At 39.2% G+C, this 25,021-nt stretch overlaps 1 protein-coding gene across 1 annotated transcript in view; it reads right to left on the bottom strand.

The window, feature by feature from the left end:
* The window catches only part of LOC138427225 (glycerophosphodiester phosphodiesterase domain-containing protein 4-like), a 125,677-nt gene that overhangs the window by 76,864 nt on the left and 23,792 nt on the right, over positions 1–25,021 (bottom strand). The window contains exons 5-9 of the mRNA XM_069566594.1: positions 22,005–22,103; positions 21,840–21,933; positions 20,716–20,793; positions 19,781–19,926; positions 19,339–19,421 (exon numbers count right to left, since the gene is read on the bottom strand). Coding sequence (XP_069422695.1) covers positions 19,339–19,421; positions 19,781–19,926; positions 20,716–20,793; positions 21,840–21,933; positions 22,005–22,103 — 500 coding nt within the window. The remainder of the gene's footprint in view (positions 1–19,338; positions 19,422–19,780; positions 19,927–20,715; positions 20,794–21,839; positions 21,934–22,004; positions 22,104–25,021) is intronic.

Below are 25,021 nucleotides of genomic sequence, written 5' to 3'. Positions count from 1 at the left end.
AAATTCAGAATATAAAGAAAAGTCCTAAATCTCAACAACAAAAACAAACAATTCAAAAATGGGTAGAGGACATGACTACACATTTGTCTAAAGAAGACTTGGACTGAGAAATAATTAAATGAGTAGGAGTCAACATCACTAGTCACTGGGGAAATGTAAATCAACTATAATGAGATGCCACCACACAAAGATTAAGATGGCTCCTATCAAAAAGCAGAAACCAATAAGGTTTGTTGTTATTGGAGAAACTGGATCCCTTGCACACTGTTGGTGAGGACACAAGGTGGTACAGCCAATTTGGAAAAGAGTAATGGCAATTCCTCAAAAAATTAAAAACAGAATTACCATATGATCCAGCAACCAAACGAACTGAAAGCTGGGTCTCAATGAGGTATTTATGCACCCATGTTATATAGTACATACATACAGTAGAATATCATTCATCGTTTTAGGAGGGAAGTCCTGCAATATGCTACAACATGAATAAACCTTCAGGACTTTAAGCTAAGTGATACAAGCCAGTAACATACAAAAAGTACTGTATGATTCCACTTATACAAAGTACTTAGAGTAATCAAAATCATAAAGGAGAAAAGTAGAATGGGATTGCCAGGGTCTGGAGCTGAGGAGGAGGAGGGATTGAAAGTAATATTTAAAGAGTAAGAGGTCCAGTTTTATAATATAAAAAGAGTTTGAGAGATGAATGGTTGAAGGTTGGGAAACATTATATATACATATAATATACAAATTATATATATATAAAAGCATCAATTCTTCAGCTTCCAGCTTTCTTCACAGTCCAACTCTCACATCCATACATGACCATTGGAAAAACCATAGCCTTGACTAGATGGACCTTTGTTGGCAAAGTAATGTCTCTGCTTTGGAATATGCTGTCTAGGTGAGTCATAGATTTTCTTCCAAGGAGTAAACATCTTTTAAATAATGGCTGCAGTCACCATCTGCAGTGATTTTGGAGCCGAAAAAAATGATATCTCTCACTGTTTCCATTGTTTCCCCATCTATTCACCATGAAGGGATGGGACCAGAGCCATGATCTTAATTTTCTGAATGGTGATTTTAAGCCAACTTTTTCACTCACCTCTTTGACTTTCATTAAGAGGCTCTTTAGTCCTTCACTTTCTGCAATAAGGGTGGTGTCATCTGCATATCGGAGGTTATTGACATTTCTCCTACCAATCTTTATTCCAGCTTCTACTTCATCCAGCCTGGCATTTCACATGATGTAATCTGCATATAAGTTAAATAATCAGGGTGACAATATACAGCCTTGATGTACTCCTTTCCCACTGAGGAATAGGTCTGTTGTTCCATGAACAGTTCTATTGCTCCTTGACCTGCATACAGATTTCTCAGGAGGCAGGTCACTTGCTTTGGTATTGCCATCTCTTGAAGAATTTTCCACACTTTGTTGTGATCCACAAAGTCAAAGGCTTTGGTGGAGTCAATAAAGCAGAAGTAGATGTTTTTCTGGAAGTCTCACTATTTTGATGATCCAACGGATGTTGGCAATTTGATCTCTGGTTCCTCTGCCTTTTCTAAATCTAATTGACCATCTAGAAGTTCATAATTCATGTACTGCTGAAGCCTGGCTTGGAAAATTTTGAACATTATTTTGTTAGCATGTGAGATGAGTACAATTGTGCTCTAGTTTCAACATTTTTTGGCATTGCCTTTCTTTGGGATTGAAATGAAAACTGACCTTTTCCAGACCTGCGGCCAATGCTGAGTTTTCCAAATTTGGTGGCATATTGAGTGGAGCACTTTCATAGCATCATGTTTTAGGATTTGAAATAGCTCAACTGGAATTCCATCACCTCCACTAGCTTTCTTCGTAGTGATCTTTCCTAAGGCCTGCTTAACATCAGACTCCAGGATGTCTGGCTCAAGATGAGTGATCACACCATTGTGTTTATCTGGGTCATAAAGACCTTTTTTGTATAGTTCTTCTGTGTATTCTTGCCACCTCTTGTTAATATCTTCTGCTTCTGTTAGGTCCATACCATTTTTGTCCTTTATTGTGCCCAACTTTGCATGAAATGTTCCCATGGTATCTCTAATTTTCTTGAAGAGAACTCTACAGTTTCCCATTCTGTTGTTTTCCTCTGTTTCTTTGCATGGATCACTGAGGAATGCTTTCTTATCTCTCCTTGCTGTTCTTTGGAACTCTGCATTCAGATGCTTATATCTTTCCTTTTCTCCTTTTACTTTAGCTTCTCTTTTCTCAGCTATTTGTAAGGCCTCCTGAGACAACCATTTTACCATTTTGCATTTCTTTTTCTTGGGGAATCTCTTGATCACTGCCTCTTGTACATGTCATGAACCTCTACCTATAGTTCTTCAGGCACTCTATCACATCTAATCTCTTGAATCTATTGGTCACTTCCACTGTGTAATCATAAAGAATTTGATTTAGGTCATACCTGAATGGTCTACTAGTTTTCCCTACTTTCTTCAATTTAAGTCTGAATTTGGCAATAAGGAGTTCATGATGAGCCACAGTCAGCTCCCAGTCTTGTTTTTGCTGACTGTATAGAGCTTCACCATCCTTGGCTGCAAAGAATATAATCAATCTCATTTCGGTATTGACCATCTGGTGATGTCCATGTGTAGAGACATCTCTTGTGTTGCTGGAAGAGATTGCTTACTATGACCAGTGTGTTCTCTTAGCAAAACTCTGTTAGCCTTTGACTTGCTTCATTTTGTAATCTAAGGCCAAATTTGCCTGTTACTTCAGGTATCTCTTGACTTCCTACTTTTGCATTCCAGTCCCCTGTCATGAAAAGAACATATTTTGGGGTGTTAGTTCTAGAAAGTCTTGTAGGTCTTCATAAAACTGCTCAACTTCAGCTTCTTCGGCATTAGTAGTCAGAGCATAGACTTGGATGACTGTTACATTGAATGGTTTGTGCTGGAAACAAAGAGAGATCATTCTGTCGTTTTTCAGATTCCATCCAAGTACTGCATCAGACTCTTTTGATTTCTATGAGGGCTACTCCAGTTCTTCTAAGGGATTCTTTCCCATAGTAGTAAATATAATGGTCATCTGAGTTAAATTCACTCATCCCATTCCTCTTTAGTTCACTGTTTCCTAAAATGTCGATGTTCACTCTTGCCATCTCCTGTTGACCAATTCCAATTTGCCTTGATTCATCGACCTAACATTCCAGGTTTCTAAGGAATATCACTCTTTACAACATCGACTTTACTTCTATCACCCGTCACATCCACAACTGGGTGCTGTTATTGCTTTGCCTCTATCTCTTCTCTTTCTAGAGGTATTTCTCCCCTTATCTCCCTTAGCATATTGGGCACCTACCACGCTGGGGAATTCATCTTTCAGTGTCCTATCTTTTTGCCTTTTCATGCTGTTCATGGGGTTCTCAAGGCGAGAATACTGAAGTGGTTTGCCATTCCCTTCTCCAGTGGACCACGTTTTGTCAGAATCCTCCACCATGACCCATCCATCTTGGGTGGCACTACAAGGCATGGCTCATAGTTTCATTGAGTTAGACAGGCTAATACACATATATATATAACCACTAAAGCATGCGTTTAAAAATCATTAAGATGGGGATCATTCTGTTGTTTTTGAGATTGCACCCAAGTACTGCATTTTGGACTCTTATGTTGACTATGTGGACTACTCCATTTCTTCTAAGGGATTCTTGCCCACAGTAGTAGATTAATGGTCAACTGAATTAAATTCACCCATTCTGGTCCATTTTAGTTCACTGATTTCTAAAATGTCCATATTATCTAACATTTCAGATTTCCTATGTTCTTTACAGCATTGGACTTTAATTCCATCAGTCGCATCCACAATTGGGTGCTGTTTTTGCTTTGGCATCACCAGATGGTCAATACCAAAATGATATTGATTATATTCTTTGCAGCCAAAGATGGAGAAGCTCTATACAGTCAGCAAAATCAAGACCTGGAGCTGACTGTGGCTCAGATCATGAACATCTTATTGCAAAATTCAGACTTATATTGAAGAAAGTAGGGAATCCACTAGACCATTCAGGTAGAACCTAAATTAACCCTTTACAGTTATACAGTGGAAGTGACAAACAAATTCAAGAGATTACATCTGATAGATAGAGTGCCTGAAAAACTATGGAAAAAGGTTTGTGACATTGTACAGGAAGCAGTCATCAAGACCATCCCCAAGAAAAAGAAATGCAAAAAGGCAAAGTGAAAATAGCTGAGAAAAGAAGAGAAGCTAAAGTAAAAGGAGAAAGGGAAAGATATATCCATTTGAATGCAGAGTTCCAAAGAGTAGCAAGGAGAGATAAGAAAGCCTTCCTCAGTGATCCATGCAAAGAAATAGAGGAAGCAACAGAATGGGAAAGACTAGAGATCTCTTCAAGAAAATTAGAGATACCAAGGGAATGTTTCATGCAAAGATGGGCACAATAAAGGGCAGAAATTGTATGGACCTAACAGAAACAGAAGATATTAACAAGAGATGGCAAGAATACACAGAAGAACTATACAAAAAAGGTCTTCATGACCCAGATAACCATAATGCTGTGATTACTCACATAGAACCAGACAACCTGGAGTCTGAAGTCAAATGGGCCTTAAGAAGCATCAGTACAAAGAAAGCTAGTAGAGGTGATGGAATTCCAGTTGAGCTATTTCAAATCCTAAAAGATGATGCTGGAAAAGTGCTTCACTCAATATGCCAGCAAATTTGGAAAACTCAGCATTGACCACAGGACTGGAAAAGGTCAGTTTTCATTCCAATCCCAAAGAAAGGCAATGCCAAAGTTGTTGAAACTACAGCACAATTGCACTCATCTCACATGCTAGCAAAGTAATGCTCAAAATTCTCCAAGTCAGGCTTCAACAGTATGAAAACTGAGGACTTCCAGATGTTCAAGTTGGATTTAGAAAAAGCAGAGAAACCAGAGGTCAGATTGCCAATATCCACTGAATCATTGAAAAAGCAAGAGAGTTCCAGAAAAATATCTACATCTGCTGCATTGACTATGTCAAAGCCTTGACTGTGGATCACAACAAAGTGTGGAAAATTCTTCAAGAGATGGGAATACCAGACCACCTTACATGCCTCCTGAGAAACCTGTATGCATGTCAAGAAGCAACAGTTAGATCCACACATGGAACAACAGACTGGTTCCAAACTGGGAAATGAGTACATCAAGGCTGCATATTGTCACCCTGCTTATTTCTTCTATGCAGAGTACATCATGCAAAATGTCAGACTGGATGAGGCATAAGCTGGAATCAAGATTGCTGGGAGAAATAGCAATAATCCCAGATATGCAGATGACACCACTCTTATGGCAAAAGACAAAGAGGAACTAAAGAGCCTCTTGATGAAAAACAGGAGAGAGAAAAAGCTGTCTTAAAGCTCAACATTCAAAAAATGAGGATCATGACATGCGTTCCCATCACTTCATGGCAAACAGATGGGGAACCAAAGGAAACAGTGACAGACTTTATTTTCTTGGGCTCCAAAATCACTGCAGATTGTGACTGCAGACGTGAAATTAAAAGATGCTTGTTCCTTGGAATAAAAGCTATGACCAACCTAGATAGCATATTACAAAGCAGAGACATTACTTTGCCAACAAAGGTCCATCTAGTCAAAGCTATGGTTTTTCTAGTAGTCAAGTATGGATGTGAGAGTTGGACCATAAAGAGAGCTGAGTGCCAAAGAATTGGTGCTTTCAAACTGTGTTGTTGGAGAAAACTCTTGATAGTACCTTGGAATGCAAGGAGATCAAACCAGTCAATCCTAAAGGAAATCAGTCCTGAATATTCATTGAAAGGACTGATGTTGAAGCTGAAACTCCAATACTTTGGCTACCTGATGTAAAGAACTGACTCATTGGAAAAGACCCTGATGCTGGGAAAGATTGAAGACTGGAGGAGAAGGGAACAACAGAGGATAAGATGGTTGGGTGGCATCACCCATTCAATGGACATGAGTTTGAGTAAACTCCAGGAGTTGGTGATGGACAGGGAAGCTTGGCATGCTGCAGTCCATGGGGTCACAAAGAGTCAGACGTGACTGGGCAACTGAACTGAATGGAATATTTTATGTTCATATTTCTATAATTTTTAAAAATTGAAATAAAATAAAGGCCACCATAGTATATCCCCCTAGGAAACTAACACAGATGACATTTGTTTTTTTGGTGAATAAGTATATCTCACAGTGGAAAGATGTAGAATCAAAAGTACATATGCTTAAAACAGTCATACCTATGTTATTAGTACTATGCTTAAGAAACCTGTGTATTTAGATATATAAAATAGATAATCAATGGGAATTTGTTGCATGGCTCAGGAAACTCAAACAGGGGCTCTGTGTCAACCTACAGGGATGGATCGGGGATGGAGATGGGAAGAAAGTTCAAGAGGGAGGGGGCATATATACAGCTGATTCATGTTGAGGTTTGACAGAAAATAACAAAATTCTGTAAAGCAATTATCCTTCAATTAAAAATATATTAATTAAAAAAATAAATCTTTGGGTATTTAGTATTTCAGGTAAATTTATATTTGGGTCCAGTTTACTTTTGTAACTTCAATTTAAAATGTTAAATAGAACAACTGAGAGTTATGATTATAAAATAAAATCTTACTACATTTACAAAATAATTTGAAAGGTGTAAAAGCATTAAAGTCAACATAGTTATTCATCTAATGTGTTAGATTTATATGAGTTACTTAAGTATTCTGAAAAGATTGAAATCAGTCTGCTGCTGCTGCTGCTAAGTCACTTCAGTTGTGTCTGACTCTGTGCGACCCCACAGATGGCAGCCCACCAGGCTCCCCCGTCCCTGGGATTCTCCAGGCAAGAACACTGGAGTGGGTTGCCATTTCCTTCTCCAATGCGTGCAAGTGAAAAGTGAAAGGGAAGTCACTCAGTCGTGTCCGACTCAGTGACCCATGGACTGCAGCCTACCAGGCTCCTCCATCCATGGGATTTTCCAGGCAAGAGTACTGGAGTGGGGTGCCATTGCCTTCTCTGAAATCAGACTACTGGGTACCTAAAAACAAAATATATTACATTTATAACTGCAGTTTAAAACATCCAAAGTATTTAATTAATGAAAAAGGGCATTAACTACTTTTCAAAAGCTCTCAAATAAAATGTTAGACCTATAGAGGAAAACATCAGCTGAACACACTTTGACATAAATCACAGCAAGATCCTCTAGGACCCACCTCCTAGAGTAATGAAAATAAAAATAAACAAGTGGGACCCAATTAAAGTTAAAAGCTTTTGCACAGCAAAGGAAACTATACACATGGTGAAAAGACAACTCTCAAAATGGGAGAAAATAATAGCAAATGAAACTGACAAGGATTAATCTACAAAACAAACAAGCAGCTCATGCAGCTTGGTACCAGAAAAGCAAACAACCCAATCAAAAAGTGGGCAGAAGACCTAAACAGATATTTCTCCAAAAAGGACTATAAAGACAACAAATGCCAAATAAACATAGGAAAATTTTATCATTAGAGAAATGAAAATCAAAACTACAATGAGGTATCACCTTGCACTGGTCAGAACGGCCATCATCAAAAAGTCTACAAACAATAAATTCTGGAAAGAGTGCGGAGAAAAGGGAACCCTCTTGCACTGTTGGCAGGAATGTAAACTGATACAGTCACTACAATGAACAGTATGGAGCTGCCTTAAAAACACTAGGAATAAAACTATGATATGAGCCAGCAATCCCACTACTGGGCATATAATCTTAGAAAACCATGATTGAAAAAGACACATGCATCCCATATAATTGAGAGGACAGTGCTGACTTATCACAGGTTCTCAGGAGGTACTTCTCTCTTCCCCACCCCTCCCTTAAGCGCACACACACACACACACACACAGCCTGACCATAATACCTGTAATCACTGGGCATTCCCCAACACTTAACAATTTTTGTCCTCTGAGGATTTTAACCATTTGTACATTTTTAAATTACCACCTAGGTCCTTTCAGCTCTAACCTGTAAACTTTGAGCGTATTACACCTCTTGTTTCTTTTTCTTTCACTACTTGTAATCTGTTATCTTCTCATTCTAGGTAAAATTCAGAAAATGAAAAAGAAGAGAGTTCATCATTGTCCCCTTTAAGTTCTGGCTCCCAGAAACATTTCCTGAAATTCACTGGCCACATACACATACACATGTGTACAAACATTCAATAGCTAGGATTGGGAAGCAACCGAGATAAATCAACAGATGAACAGATAAAGAAGCTGTGGTATATATATAAATGTTACTTAACCAAAACCAGGAACAAATTCAAGTCAATTCAAATGAAGAGGATGAACCTAAGAGATTGTTATATAGAGTGAAGTCAGAAAAAGAAGAACAAATATCATAAATTAGTGCATATATCTGGAATCTAGAAAACCGGAACTGATGAACCTATTTGCAGGGCCACAAAAAAGAACAGACTCTGTGGACACAGTGAGGCAATGAGAAGGTGAGACAAATTGAGACTCTAGCATTGACACATATATATTACTATATGTAAAATATATAGCCAGTGGGTATTTGCTGGATGATATACAAGCAGCTCAAACCTCGTGCTCTGTGACAACCTAGAAGAGTGGGTTGGGGTGGGAGGTGGGAGGGTAATTCAAGAGGGAGGGGACATATGTATACCTATGGCTGATTCATGTTGATATATGGCACAAATCAAGACAAGATTGTAAAACAATTATCCTCCAATTAAAAATAAATAATTTTTTAAATGTGGCTAGTATGGTAAGTGAATGTTTAAGTTTATAAGAAATTGCCAAACTATATTTTGGAGTGGCTACACTATTTTACAATCGTCCACAATATATAAGAGATTCATTCAGCTGTCTGCATCCTTGCCAGCATTTGCTAGCCAATATATTTTTTCCAACCATTATATTTGTGTGTAGTGACATCTTATGATGACTTTAATTCGCTCTTCTCTGGTTGGACTGTGAAGAAAGCTGAGCGCCAAAGAATTGATGCTTTTGAACTGTGGTGTTGGAGAAGGCTCTTGAGAGTCCCTTGGACTGCAAGGAGATCCAACCAGTCCATTCTGAAGGAGATCAGTCCTGGGTGTTCTTTGGAAGGAATGATGCTAAAGCTGAAACTCCAGTACTTTGGCCACCTCATGCGAAGAGTTGACTCACTGGAAAAGACTCTGATGCTGGGAGGGATTGGGGGCAGGAGGAAAAGGGGACAACAGAGGATGAGATGGCTGGATGGCATCATGGACTCGATGGACGTGAGTCTGAGTGAACTCCAAGAGTTGGTGATGGACAGGGAGGCCTGGAGTGCTGCGATTCATGGGGTCGCAAAGAGTTGGATGTGACTGATTAGCGACTGAATGGCTAATGATGCTATCCATATTTTCATGTTCTTGATTGCCATCTGTGTATTTTCTTGGGTGAAGGGCCAAGAAAGCATTAGAAGCCCACTTTATAAAGGGCTTGTTTCTTTACTGTTCAGTTGATAGAATTCTTATATTCTACATACAAGTCCTATGTTGCATATGGGTTTGCAAATATTTTCTCCCAGTCTGCATTTTGTTTCTTCACAGGGGCTTTCAAATGACAAATGTCTATTTTCATAAAGTTTAATTTTACATTTTTTCTTTATGGTACATGTTTGTAGTGTCATATCTTCACCTAATCCAAGCTCACAAAGATTTTTTTCCCTATGGTTTCTTGTCAAAGTTTTGGAGTTTTACATTTAGATCTATTATTCATTTTGAGCTACTTTTTGTATAAGGTATGAGGTAAAGAATGAGGTTCTCCACTACTCTCACCTCCACAATGGAAGTTCAAGTGTTCCAACACCTTTTATTAGAAAGACCATCTTTATTTTACTGATCTTCAACCTTTGGTTAAAAAAGCAAAACACATACACGGGGTTATGTACTGGGATCTGTTTCTGGAATCCCTATCCTGTTTAACTGATTTGCATGTCTGATTCTTTATTACTACATTGTTCATATTACTGTGGCTAGACAGTATGTCTTGAAATCACATAGTGTGATTCCTCTAACTTTATTTTTCTTTATCAGTATTGGTATAGCTATCCTAGTTCCCCTATCTTTCCTATAAAATTTAGAATCAGATTGTCTGGTTTTTTTTTAAGCTGATGGCATTCTTTTCTTTTTAAAAATTTCTATTTTGAGGTAACTGTAGATTCACTTGGGTTTGTAAGAAATAATACCATGAGATTTCCCCAACAGTAACATTCAGAAAATGATGATCATGGCATCCGGTCCCATCACTTCATGGGAAATAGATGGGGAAACATTGGAAACAGTGTCAGACTATTTTGGGGGGCTCCAAAATCACTGCAGATGGTGACTGCAGCCATGAAATTAAAAGACGCTTACTCCTTGGAAGAAAAGTTATGACCAACCTAGATAGCATATGGAAAGCAGAGACATTACTTTGCCGACTAAGGTCCGTCTAGTCAAGGCTATAGTTTTTCCAGTGATGTGAGAGTTGGACTGTGAAGGCGGCTGAGCACTGAAGAATTGATGCTTTTGAACTGTGGTGTTAGAGAAGGCTCTTGAGAGTCCCTTGGACTGCAAGGAGATCCAACCAGTCCATGCTAAAGGAGATCAGCCCTGGGATTTCTTTGGAGGGAATGATGCTGAAGCTGAAACTCCAGTACTTTGGCCACCTCATATGAAGAGCTGACTCATTGAAAAAGACTCTGATGCTGGGAAGGATTGGGGGCAGGAGGAGGAGGGGACGAGAGGATGAGATGGCTGGATGGCATCACTGACTCGATGGACGTGAGTCTGAGTGAACTCTGGGAGTTGGTGATGGACAGGGAGGCCTGGCGTGCTGCGATTCATGGGGTCGCAAAGAGTCGGACACGACTGAGCGACTGAACTGAACTGAACATCTGACTATAGTACAATGTTGCAAGGAAATTGATATTGATAAAATCACTGATTTTATTCTGATTTCATTAGTTTTACATATACTTGTATGTGTATGTGCTCATGTTATCACATGGACAGATTCAGGTGACAACCACCACAGTCAAGAGGCAAAGCAGTAAAGATGTGAGAGCAACCTTTTATCATTTATAGCCACAGCCACCATGCTCTTTCCCCTTCATCATTCCAGGAAACCACTGATTTATTTCCAATCACTTAATTTTATCATTTTGAAAATTATATAATAAAGAAAGCATATAGTATGTACCCTTAGAGAGTAGCTTTCTTCATGCAGCACAGTTCCCATGAGACTCATCCAAACTGTTGCATGTATTACTAGATCATTCCTTTTTATTGCTGAGTAGTATTTCATGGTCAGAGAAGGCAATGGCATCCCACTTCAATACTCTTGCCTGGAAAATCCCATGGACGGAGGAGCCTGGTGGGCTACAGTCCATGGGGTTGTTAGGAGTCAGACACGACTGAGCGACTTCACTTTCACTTTTCACTTTCATGCATTGGAGAAGGAAATGGCAACCCACTCCAGTGTTCTTGCCTGGAGAATCCCAGGGACGGGCAAGCCTGGTGGGCTGCTGTCTCTGGGGTCACATAGAGTCGGACACGACTGAAGCGACTTAGCAGCAGCAGCAGCATTTCATGGTATGGATATAACAGTTTGATCATTTACCTCTTGAAGAACAATGGGGTTGTGCAGATATTGCTCATTATAAATAAAGCTGCTATGAACATTAACATACAGGTCTTTGTATGAACATCAAGTTTTTTCCCCCTCTGGAATAAATTTGCAGTAGTGTGATTTCTGGGTTATATGGTAAGTACATATTTGGTATTTTAAGGAAGTGCCAAACTTATCAGAGCAGTTATACCATTCTACATTTCTACCAGTAACGTGTAAGTGATCCAGTTTATCCACAATCATTAGGAGACATCACTACTTGTTAAACTTAGCCATTCTGATAAGTGAGTAGTGAGAGAAGTTTCATTTTCCTAGTACCTAATGAAGTTGAACATTTTTTCATGTGCCTATTTGCTATCTGTGTATCCTTTCAGGTAAAATGACTGTTCATGAATTTTCTAACTGGGTTGTTTGGAATTCTTTTTTATCCTGTTGAGTTTGTTTCCTATATATTTTAGATACAAGCCTTTTGTCAGATACATATTTTACAAATATTGCCTCTTCATCTGATACTTTTTCTTTATATACTCCTCACAAGATCTTTCACAGAACAGAATTATTTTACTTTGAGATCCCTTTATGATTTTTTTTTTTCATTTCACAGATAGTGCTTTTGGTATAAAGTCTAAGAACGCCATAATCAATTTTCAACTTTTGTACTTATTTCCCTTCTAGACCATGAGGATTAGGTTGAGGGTCACTTTTATTGTATCTGATGTCCAGTTGCTCTGGGACTCCATTGAAAAGGCTGTTTTTCTTCCAGTGTTTACCTTTTTTTCATTTATATTCATTGTGGTAAAATATATAAAACATAAAAGTTGCCATTTTAAGAGCATTTTAACTATTCAATTCAGTGGCACTGCTTGCATACACAATGTTATACAAATATCAATACTATCTATTTCTAAAACTTTCTGTTACTGCAAACAGAAACTCTGTAACCACTAAGTAACACCCAGTCCTCCCACCCCCTTGTCCTGGTAATTTAGTTTACTTTCTGTCTCTACAAATTTGCCTACTGTAGATATTTCATACACACAGAGTTATACTGTGTGTATATTGTTTCACCTTAGCATATTGTTTTCATCTTCGCTGATAGCTCAGTTGGTAAAGAATCTGCATGCAATGAGGGAGACCTGGGTTCAATCCCTGGGTCAGGAAGGTCTCCTAGAGAAGGGAAAGGCTACCCACTCCAGTATTCTGGCCTGGAAAACTCCATGGTTGCGAAGAGTTGGACACAACTGAGTGACTTTCACTTTCACATTGTTTTCAAGGTTCATCCATATTGTAACAACCCTGTTGTAGCAGACTTTATTCATTTTTATGGCTGAATAATATTTTGTTTAAAATATATATATATGAAAAAATATATACACACCATATTTTATTTATTAATTCACTTGCTGATAGATCCTTGGTTTGTTTCCAACTTTTGGCTCTTATTCACTCTGAAATTCAAGATCATGATTTACCCTTGTATTTTCTTTTAAGAGTTTTATGCTTTTACCTCTTACATTTATATCACTGATGCATTTTGAGGTAACTTATATATATATATATATATATATATATATATATATACACACACACACACACACACACGTATATATGGTGTGAGGCAGTGGTCAATGAATTGCCCTGTGTCTTTGCCAAAATCAAATGGCATCAAGAAAATGAAAGAAAACTCACAAAAGAATGAAATTTTTGCAAATCACATGTCAAACACAGGAGACATTCTCTTTAGCTCATGAATTATCTAGGAGTACCAAGTGTTTGGAGATTTTGTTAACTTTGTTATTCATTTCTAGTGTGATCCTGTTGTGGTCAGAGAACTCATTCTGTATGATTTCAGTACATTTAAATTTGCTGAGGGTTTTTTTTTGAGGGGGGCAGGATACAGTCTATATTATATGACTTGCGGACACTGGGAAAGAACATGTCTTCTGCTGTTCCTGCACTGAGTGTTCTATCAGTGCCACGTAGATCCTGTTGGCTGATGGCATAGTTCAGCACCATCTTGGATCTTTAATAGTTTTGTTTAGTCTTTTTATCAATTACTAAAAGAAAGGTATTGTTGTTCTCAACTATAGTTATAGGTTTATCTACTTCTCCTTTAGATTTGTTGGGTTTGCTTTATGTACATTGGAGCTCTATTCTTGGGTTCATACACATTCAGAATTGTTATGCCCTCTTGATGAATTTACTGTTTCAAAGTCATTATGTAATGCCCCTTGTTTCTTCTGTTTTTCTTTGCTCTGAAGTTTACTTTGTCAAATATTAATATAACTACTCCATCTCTGACTTGTATATTTTTTCCATTCTTTTATTTTAATCAACCTATTTGTTGCTTTTCATTCACTAAGTCATGTACAACTCTTGGGCTACAGTCCATGGGGTCACAAAAAGAGTGAGACATGACTGAGTGACTAAGCACAGAGTGAGTCTTAGGTACTAACTTTGTCAGATACTTGTCTGGGTTTCCCTGGTGGCTCAGATGGTAAAGAATCTGCTGGGAATGTGGGAGACCTGGGTTCGATCCCTGGGTTGGGAAGATCCCCTGGAGAAGAGAACAGCTACTCACTCCAATATTCTGGCCTGCAGAATTCCATGGACTTCTCCATGGGGTCTCAAAGAGTTGGACACGACTGAGCAACTTTCACTTACTTTGTCCAACTCTTTGCATCCCCATGGACTACAGCACACCAGGCTTCCCTGACTTTCACCATCTCCTGGAGTTTGCCAAAACTCATGTCTACCCAATGGTTGGTGTCCAACCATTTCGTCCTCTGCCATTCCCTTTTTCCTCCTGCCTTCTATCTTTCCCAGCATCAGGGTCTCTTCTAGTGAGTTGGCTCTTAGCATCATAATTCTCTGTTAGAGAAATTTTATGATAGATGCTTTAATTTTTTTAAGATAATAATTCTAACCCCTCTTTCTTTTGCTGTTGACATCTATTAATTACCCTTTCTTGCTCAAGTTGAGATTTTTGTAGGTTTTGGTATGATGAAATTTTTGGATCATATCCTGGCCATTAAGAATATTTGGAGATTCTGGTTCCTGTTGAAATTGCTTTTAACAGTTAGTTAACCTATTTTGGACTTCCCTGGTAGCTCAGATGGTAAAGCATCTGTCTACAATGCAGGAGACCCAGGTTTGAGCCCTGGGTTGGGAAGATCCCCTGGAGAGGGAAATGGCAATCCACTCCAGTACTATTGCTTGGAAAATCCCATGGACAGAGGAGCCTGGTACACTACAGTCTATGGGGTCACAAAGAGTCAGACACGACTGAGCAACTTCACTTTCAGATTTTGGTTCAAAATACATGTATTGGCTCATGTTCATAGGCTGTGGTTCAAATTACAATTTAGTTTTCAAAGAGGCTTTGCAGTGCTTCTCTGGTCTTTATGTACTACCCAGAGGTCAATCTAAAGCATGGATGATATTCCAAACCAATGTTTAATTATTAAATTTTCTGCTCTGTCTGTGTGATTTCATGTGCATGTTACATGAAGATTTGCACAGGATTTTATATACAGGTTTTTAGACTTCCTTTCTCCAGTATGGTAGTGCCTCCAAAAATTAAATACAGAATTATTGTGTGATCCTGCAATTCCACTTTGGGATATATACTAAAAAGAACTGAAAGAAGGTTCTTTAAAAGATAGTTGTACATTCATGTTCATAGCACCCTTATTCAAAATAGCCAAGAGGTGAAAGAAAACCAAATGTTTTCAGCAAATAAATGGATAAGCAAAGTGTGGCATATATATACATTAGAATATTATTCAGTCTGAAAAAGGATGGAAATTCTGTTGCATGCCACAACATGGATGAACCTTGAGGACATTATGCTAAAGTAAATAAAAGTCACAAAACGATAAACACTATATGATTCTACCTATATGTCGTATCTAAGATAGTCAAATTCATAGAAACAAAAAGCAGAATGGTGGTTATCCAGGACTGAAGAAGGAAAAGGAAGTTGTTTAATAGGTACAAGATTTCAGATCTGCAAGACAAAAAAGTTCCAGAGGTTTGTTTTGCAGAAATATGTATATACTTAACATTACTGAACTGGATACTTAAAGACGTTTATGATGGTCAATTTTATATGCTTTTTAACAGAATTTTTTAAAAGGAAGGAAATTCTGTCATCCATTTACAGTATAGATGAATTTGTCATTTGGCAAAGTGAAATGGGGCTTCCCTGGTAGCTCAGCTGGAAAAGAATCTGCGTGCAATGTGGGAAACCTGGGTTCAATCTCTGGGTTGGGAAGACCCCCTGGAGAAGGGAAAGGCTACCCACTCCAGTATTCTGGCCTGTAGAAGTCTATGGACCGTATAGTCCATGGAGTCACAAAGAGTCAGAGATGACTGAGTGACTTTCACTTTCATCCCTTTGGGCTTCCAAGCTGGCTCAGCTGGTAAAGAATCCACCTGCAATGCGGGAAACCTGGGTTTGATCCCTGGGTTAGAAAGATTCCCCTAGAGAAGAGAAAGGCCACCACTCCAGTATTCTGGCCTAGGGAATTCCAGGAACTGTATAGCCATGGAGTCGCAAAAAGTCGGAGATGACTGAGCGACTTTCATTTCACCCACTTTCAAAGTGAAAGGAGTCAGACGTAAAATAATATTGAACAATTATACTTATATGCGGTAACTAAAATAGTTAAATTTATAGAGAAAAATAGGATAGTGGTTGTCAGGGTTTGGGGTGGTGGGGGGGGAGATGAAGGAGCTATTATTGAACAGGTACCAAGTTTCAGCCTGAGAAGATGAAAAGTTGTAGAGATGCATGGTGGTGACAGTAGCAAAACAGGTGACCATACTGCATGCCATTAAACTGTGCACTGAAAAGTAGATCAGGCTTCCCTGCTGGCTCAGCCATAAGAATCTGCCTGCAAAGCTAGAGATGTGGGTTTGATCCCTGGGTCAGGAAGATACCCTAGAGAAGGAAACAGCAATCAACTCCAGAATTCTTGCCTGGGAAATCTCATGGACAGAGGAGCCCGGTGGGCTACAGTCCATGGGGTCACAAAAGAGTCAGACATGGCTTAGTGAGTAAACAATAAAAAGAGTAGAGAAATGTATATGTATACCAGATTCACCTGAAACTAACACAACACTGCAAATCAACTATGAGTGCTAAGTCATTTCAGACATGTCGGACTCTTTGCAACCTTACGGACTGCAGCCTGCCAACCTCCTCTGTCCATGGGATTCTCTAGGCAAGAATACTGGAGTGGGTTGCCATACCCTTCTCCAGGGCATCTTCCCAACTCAGGGACTGAACGCAAATCTTTTAAGTCTCCTGCACTGGCAGGTGGGTTCTTTACCACTAGCACCACCTGTGAAGCCCAACCACACTCCAATTAAAAAAAAATTAATGGTTAACATGGTAAGTTTTATGCTAAATATATTTTACCAGAAAAAAATCACTGTCTCTAGAAAACGTCTCTCAGTAATCCTCCCTCTACTTTTCAGTGGGCAGAGACCAGAGAGGAGTACCACCACTGACATAAGGGCAGAAGTCATCACAGGGATCTCCTCATACCCTTCAGGGCCACACAGCCTCAAGCTGTGAGAAAGAGAAGAGTGCTTTTCTGTGGTGTTGCCCTGAGTGAGACTGGTATGGTCAAAACATTTATAGCCTGCTGGGTGATCCTAATGCCAATTCTCTGGCTAGAAAAAGCAGATTTTTGTGGGGCTTTTTTTTTTCCCCCTCTGCAGCTGTAGGTGTTTCTGTACAGGTCTCTTCAGAGGTCATGTCAGGATATATGAGGGAAAAAACAAAAATAACCAACAGATTATTTGCTTTAATACTAGGAAGTTCCTTCACTCTTACGAACCCAGCCAGTCCACCTTCATCTCTTCACCTTTCAGAGTCTTCTGTCAGAAGTTTTGTGAATTTTTTCCAGTTTTTAATTTTTTTTCATGTGTTTGTAAATCTTGGAAAGAATAGGGTAGAATATGTAGAAGTTCTAATAGCTGCTACTTGTGCATTTCCACAGTCCTGTTTTCCTCTTTTATTAGTTAATAGCTTTTTACTACTTAGTAATTCTTGATACTACATTTTCCCGTTCTAGGTACTTCTGTGGTATTCCTGTTCTGGCTAGACTGAGTGATATGCAATTTTTATTAATGATGAAGTATAAACTATGACCATCAATATGGATGATGGGGTATGTAGACTTCGGAAATGAAGACATCAACACACAGAGAAACTAAAGGGTTGGGAGGATCATCTACACTGAAGTTGAAGTCACAAGACAAGAGAGAAAGTCCATGTGCCAGGAGCTCACCATCTCAGCACCATGACCACATTAGGTCATGACCATGAGGCACTTGCACAATGAACCTAGAAGTGCTGAAAGAACGTCCAGTTTCCATCTGATTCAGATAGTTTGCATGGAACAGCTGGGTAACATCACTGTTAGGTAATGTCAAGAACACAAGTCTGGGGTCAGGGAATCTAGTTCTAATTCTGGCTTTATCATGTACATTCTAACCTTACGTCCTCAGCAATACATTTCTCTTCTTTGAATTCACAGTTCTTCACTGTGAAATAGGATGTTCATTTCTTTCCTGTTTGCCTCACAGAAGGCTGGGAAGGGAGTAGTACATGCCACATTCTCTAATATAACCATCCGACGGTTCGTCTCTATTTTCGGCTGCCCAAGGACATACATTCTACAGAAAAGCATGTGTTTTTTGTCCTCATTCCTGCCATGATCCAACTCTTCCTTTGTTGTCCCTTGGACATTGCTAGAACCTACTGCCCAAATCCATGACGATTCTCCCTCACACATTCTCAGACAAGTCCTTCTAAAACAATAAGCTAATCTGTTCTCTAAAACCTACCATGGCTGCCCAGTACACATTTAGGGATCTCTGTGATCCAGTCTCAGTAAGCCTTATAGCCATACCTTCCCCCTCACATAGGCCCCTCACGTCCCCAAAGTGGACTACTCTTGGCATCCATACAGACCAGCTCACGGATCTACAAACTTGCTATTCCTCCTTTGGATGCCTTTGACTAAGCTGTTGCCTCTGCCCAGAATATTCTCATTCTCCATCTCTGCTTGGGAAAATACTATTTTTCCTTCAAGTCTCAACCCAAACACTGTTCTGAGCACACAGATCATTTTTCACAAAAGAGGTGGCTTCTTCCTCCTCCACTGAGGTTCCATTGCATTTGCCTTACTCTTCTCTGCAAGGCACTCACTCACCACAAATGGTCCTATACTGTGTTTATTTGTAAACATGCCATGTCTCCTTCACTGGCTGCAAACAGCTCTTAGGCACGACTCTGTCTCACTCATCTGCCTCTCACTCAGAAGAAGGATATAGTAGGAATACAGGCAATACCCAGGAAATGTTAGCTAAATAGATTGCTAAGGTAGGGCACAGAGGTAAGCTCCAAGCATGTTTGCAGGGAGGCCAGATTTGAGCTATGTGTGGAGACTATATAGAGTGTGTGATTTATAAGCCTGTGACTGACAATGTAGAGATGCAGACACGTGGTTTGTAAAGGAGAAGTGATCCATGTATTGTGTTATGTGCAGATGTGCCGGGTGAATAAGGGAGAAACTCCCAGGGCTTGCCCTCTCTACAGCTTGGGCCAGGCTGGAGTCATCCACTGGTCTTTTCTCCTCCCACCCTGGTCCCTTCTTTCCTACCTTATTTGTACATCACTCTCCAGTCCATGGGCCCCATATTCAACAGCCTTCTCAAAGGACATGATGGTATTCTCAGGCCCCAGCTGTGGAAGAAAAGGACATCAGGCCTTTAATCTCACAGTCTTTTTGCTGACATCCCTTTTAGGGTAGGGAGGGGGCCCAGTAAGAAAGGACTTTAGGAAGAGAGTTTGGCTCCCTTGGCTCTTTGTTCAAATCTGATTTGGAGACTCTGCTCATCTGAGGCAAAGTCACTGAGGCACAATAAAGAGAAATGTACAGAGAATTAGGTGACCTGGGTTCAACTCCAATCTCTACATTTAACTCTTTATTCTTGTCATCTCAAGTCAATTCCTTTACTTTTCCAGGGAGTTCCAAGGATCTGATGTGCCCTCCATACCCATGCACACCTTTACTCACCAACATCCATCATGCTCAGACCTACCATGGGTGCACCTCTATGTCCGAAGAAGTTTGGCTTGGGCCCTAATTTATCCTTCTCTTGAACGCAGGGAGAATAAATCCCAAATGGCACCACACAGAGACACAAAAGTATAAGAACAAAGGGCAACCCAATAGCCACTTGTAAAGCTGAAAAAGTTGGAAGGAGAAAGTGACAAAAAAGAAAAGAAAAATGGCGAACCATCCCAAGCAAGTAACTATCCTCAAACGAACAACAAGTAAATACTTAGTACATGGGTTCACTGCATCTATAGACTCACTGATTTACTGTCAATTTCTGTCACATCCCCATATTCTCTCAGTGATTTGAAAGTGAAAAAAAGTGTTATCCAAATAAAAGTTTATTATTAAGTCAAAATTATTATAAATGCAAATTTACAAGGGAATGAATTGTACAAGAGGTGGGAAGGACAGGGAATGTTAAGGAAAAACTTCTAAGAAGGAGGAGGAGTTTGGTTGGTTCTGAGAAAGCCCTCAGACCCTTAAAGGTCAGCCTAAAATACCCCGTGTTGAAGACAGGGAGTGATAGTGGAAGAGACACTAGTTGAAAGAAATCCACATTCAAAGCCAGAATTTACTATTTTCTAATTTTGTAACTCAGGCATGTTGTTTAACTTCTATTGGGCCTTCATTGTCTTCATTCTGAATAACGACGCTATTTTGCTACTAACATCGATCTCATATAATTGATATGACAGTGTTGACTTGTCACAGATCCTCAGTAAATAATAGATACTTCTCTCTTTCCACCCCTCTTTGAGACACACACAGGTACAGCCTGACCATAATACCTGTTATCACTGGCCATTCCCCAACACTTACTATTTTAGAGGATTTTTACTCTGAGGACTTTACCCATTTGAATGTTTAAAAATTACCACCTATGTCACTTTCAAATTTAGATCTGCCAGCTCTAACCTCTCAATTTTGTGTGCATGTTACACCTCTTGTTTCTTTTTCTTTCAATACTTGTAATCTGAAATCTTCTCATTCTAGCTAAAATTCAGGAAATGAAAAAGAAAAGAATTCATTATTGTCCCCTTTAAGTTCTTGCTCCCAAAAAAATTTCCTAAAATTCACTGGCCACATACACATACCCACATGTATGAACACTCAATGTCAGCACTATCAGTTGAGTTTTTCTCTTTCCTGCATTCTTGCACAACTCAGGAAACAAGCACTCCCTATCTAACCATCAGTAAAAAAGAGAGACAGAAAGCCCTCCTAGTTTCTCAGTAAGGGCGCTGAGAGATAACTCCATTCTCAAAATAGTTTCACATACAGCTCTGATTCTTTGTTTCCATGATATGAAGGCAAAGAATGGAGAGGAAACAGTGGCAGAGGGAGACATTTCTGCTTCTGTGGAAGTCCTCAGATGTGACAGGAACTCACCAGGGGCTGCTTTCAAGAACCAAGATGTATCCAGGGGATATCTTTACCTGGTTCTTTTTTTTAAATATAAATTTATTTATTTTAATTAGAGGTTAATTACTTTACAATATTGTATTGGTTTTGCCATACATCAACATGAATCTGCCACAGGTATGCACATGTTCCCCATCCTGAACCCCCCCTCCCTCCTCCGTACCATCCCTCTGGGTCATCTCAGTGCACCAGCCCCAAGCATCCAGTATCATGCATCAAACCTCATTCTTAAGTTGAAAATAGTAGTATTGGAATACAACCTAAAAGAACTATGACTTGTACCATCACTGTTGAAAAAAATTTAAAATTTCCTCTACCGTTCCTAAAACTACTCCAATTTATTCCCAGGCAGTCAATCTGTAATAACAGAGAGAAAATTATCATTTTTCTAGAAGGAGAATCCTTCTTTAGAACAGGGTATGTTTGATCAAAGAAATGCTATGACAGTCCATGTAGGGTTGTGAGTTTGACCAGAAGGAGCATGCCTAAGTAACAAGCTAAATGAATTTCTAAAAGCTACAGTGCTGGCTATCTACCAAGCTTGTTTGGTTGAGTGAAGTACACTAGCTAAAGCCAGAGCTGGAAGAATCAGCAAAGGTTCCACCCACAGGACATACCTTCTCCTTCCAAATGAATCAAGTAGATAGCCACAGGCCACGAAAGCAAAATCATCACAGATATGCTGCTCAGGTGTATGTAGGGAGAAAAGATCTGGGAGAAAATTCAAAAGTCAGCCTAAACACATCTGGACAGACAGGGCTACAACTAAGGATGGTGCTTACCTGCAATGACAGCCCAATGGTGAGCCATCTATCTTTCCAGTAAGTTAATAAAATCCACAACAAAAGTGAGCAAAACAGAATCGTTATCAGAATCAGGATCTGGGGAAATAAAAAGAACACCTTGACTTCTAAGCACTAAACTTGGATCAGAACTGTCCTTGGGAAACATATGTACTCACAATTTCAGGGACCTCATTACCTCATCTTTTTAATCTAACCATTCTTTAACAGTGAAGTGAAGTCGCTCAGTCATGTCCGACTCTTTGCAATCCCATGGACTGTAGCCTATGAGGCTCCTCCGTCCATGGGATTTTCCAGGCAAGAGTACTGGAGTGGGGTGCCAGTACATGGATCTAACAATTTACCTTCCTTGCTGCTTTATGCAGCATGGCTGGGAAAAAAAAAAAAAAAAAACCTACACAGCTATGTGGTCTGATTCTTTTACTGATTTATTATCTCCATATCTGCTTGGCCCTCAACATTGCGTGGCAGGTCTCATTCAGTTTCAAAAATAAGCATTACAAATAGTCACTGCTTTAAAAAAAAATGACTCAATACAATCTCAGGTAAACAGTATTTTGTTCAATATATGTTTTCCCCAAATAGACTATAAGCTTCATGAGATCAGGGATGATATTTGTTTATGATTATATATTTGCTGTCTTTAGGATGTCTGACACAGTGAATTTTCTATAAATATTTGGTGAACAGATGAAAAAACTTGCTGGCCAGAAAACTATATTTAGCCATAGGTAAACACTGAGACCAGGAAGATATAATTTTAACTTCTTCCCTTCAAATAGAGAGTTCTCTATATCTGTGTAGCTCCTAGACAGTGCTTGGGTTTCCTTCCTTCCATAATTCTGTATCTTAAATAACTCACAAAATAATTCTAGGACTTGCTGCCTTCAATGGTTAATTTTTCAAACATTGAAGGAAAAAATATTTCAACTTTAACAAACTCTTCAGGAGAATAAAGAGGGAATTTTCTCTAACTTGTTTTTTGAAGCCAGCAAAAGCACTGATACTCAAACTCAATAGGGGCATTGCAGGAAACAAAAACTACGGTCCAAACTCTTCTATATATAGATCCACATAGACGTGAAAATCTTAAATAACTTATCAGGAAAAAAAATGCGTCACAATGCAAACTTTAACAGACAAATCAGACTCACATGAATCTCCTGTGATTCTGTGATCTTACTCAACATGAAGCTTTACTAATGATTTAAGGCATTAAGCAACTTAGCACACATACACGCACACACGCAAGGTACAGATAAAACAGTTTTCCTTGGAGAAATCTGTGAAATGTAGGTACTCATATAAAGGTCTTTCCTCTCTTATATTAGGATACATCCTGGTCTGGGACTTAAAATGTGAGGTGTGTTTTGAGCAAAGTATGAGCTCAAAGAAATGTTTTGAGCAAACATTTCTCCACAGAAGGAATCTTTGAGTTATGGTGGATCCTTTTCTCATATATTCTGTTAAATATACAATTCCAGCCAGCCATGCCTCCCACTTACAAATCTATAAATTCCAGGTTTATTTATTGCAGGCAACCTAGATACAATAGGTTAGAATCCTGTTGTATAGAAATTTTCATAGATAAGGACTCTCCATTGTATTTTGGCTAATAAATATCTTTAGCACCTTTATTAGGATGTTGGGTTATAGCTATTTATAGAGAGTTTTGATTGAGATCATTCATTGCTTTCTGAACATGCCTAGGCAGAGGGGAATACACTATTAGGCCTGGTACTAATCCTTCCCTCTCAGATTTCTTTTTTTTTTTTTTTTTTTTTGGTTTAGTTATGTGATTGCTTTTTTATTTATTCATTTTAATTGGAGATAATTACTTTACAATAGTGTTATGGTTTTGCCATACATTGTCATGAATCAGCCATGGGTGTACATGTGCCCCACTATCCTGAAATCCCCTCCTGACCCCATCCAATACTGGAAACAGAACTGCCATACAACCCAGCAAACCCACCGCTATGCATACACACCAAGGAAACCAGAACTGAAAGAGACACATGTACCCCAGTGTTTATTGCAGCACTGTTTACAATAGCTAGGACATGGAAGCAACCTAGATGCCCATAGGCAGATGAATAGACAAGGAAGTTGTACATATACACAATGGAATATTACTCAGCTATAAAAAAGAACACATTTGAGTCAGTTCTAATGAGGTGAATGAAACTGGAGCCTATTATGCAGAGTAAAAGTAAGCCAGAAACAGAAACAGCAATGCAGTGTATTAAAGCATATATATGGAATTTAGAAAGACAGTAACGATGACCCTATAGGCAAGACAGCAAAAGAGACACAGATGTAAAGAACAGACTTTTGGACTATGTAGGAGAAGTAAGGGTGAGACAATAAGGGACAACCCAGGTTTACTCTTTTCACACTGAAATTCCAAGCCCTAAAGAAACTTGCCTGCCAGGAAGATTTAAAGGTCACAGGTTTAAAGGCCTAATCAAATTATTTATCTAACAAGGGTATTTCAACTCCTCTCATATCCGGTTTCACCACTTTTCATTGGCTATGGATTCATAACAGCAATTAGATCGCACAATACCTCAAGAGATGAAGGCATTTTAACAAAACCCTGTAGAAAATGTGTCAGAATGAATTCAAAGGATGCTAGCCAAGGAGGGGGAAAATGTAATATTAAGGATGCCAGACAAGGAGAAAATAAAGTAATATTAAATCAGCCTGGATTTATTGATATGTGTGCATTTATCAAAGATTCTGAAGTTAATATACCAGCATCTAGGTATTACACCTCCAGTATTCTTGCCTAAAGAATCCCAAGGACAGAGGAGCCTGGTGGGCTGCTGTCCATAGGGTTGCACAGACTTGGACATGACTGAAGCAACTTAGCACGCATGCATGCATTGGAGAAGGAAACGGCAACCCACTCCAGTGTTCTTGACTGGAGAGTCCCAGGGACAGAGGAGCCTGGTGGGCTGCCATCTGTGGCGTCACACAGAGTTGGACACGAC

Source organism: Ovis canadensis, chromosome 21, assembly GCF_042477335.2.
Source record: "Ovis canadensis isolate MfBH-ARS-UI-01 breed Bighorn chromosome 21, ARS-UI_OviCan_v2, whole genome shotgun sequence".
Lineage (NCBI taxonomy): Eukaryota > Metazoa > Chordata > Mammalia > Artiodactyla > Bovidae > Ovis > Ovis canadensis.
This window is presented reverse-complemented; position numbering and strand designations above follow the sequence as displayed.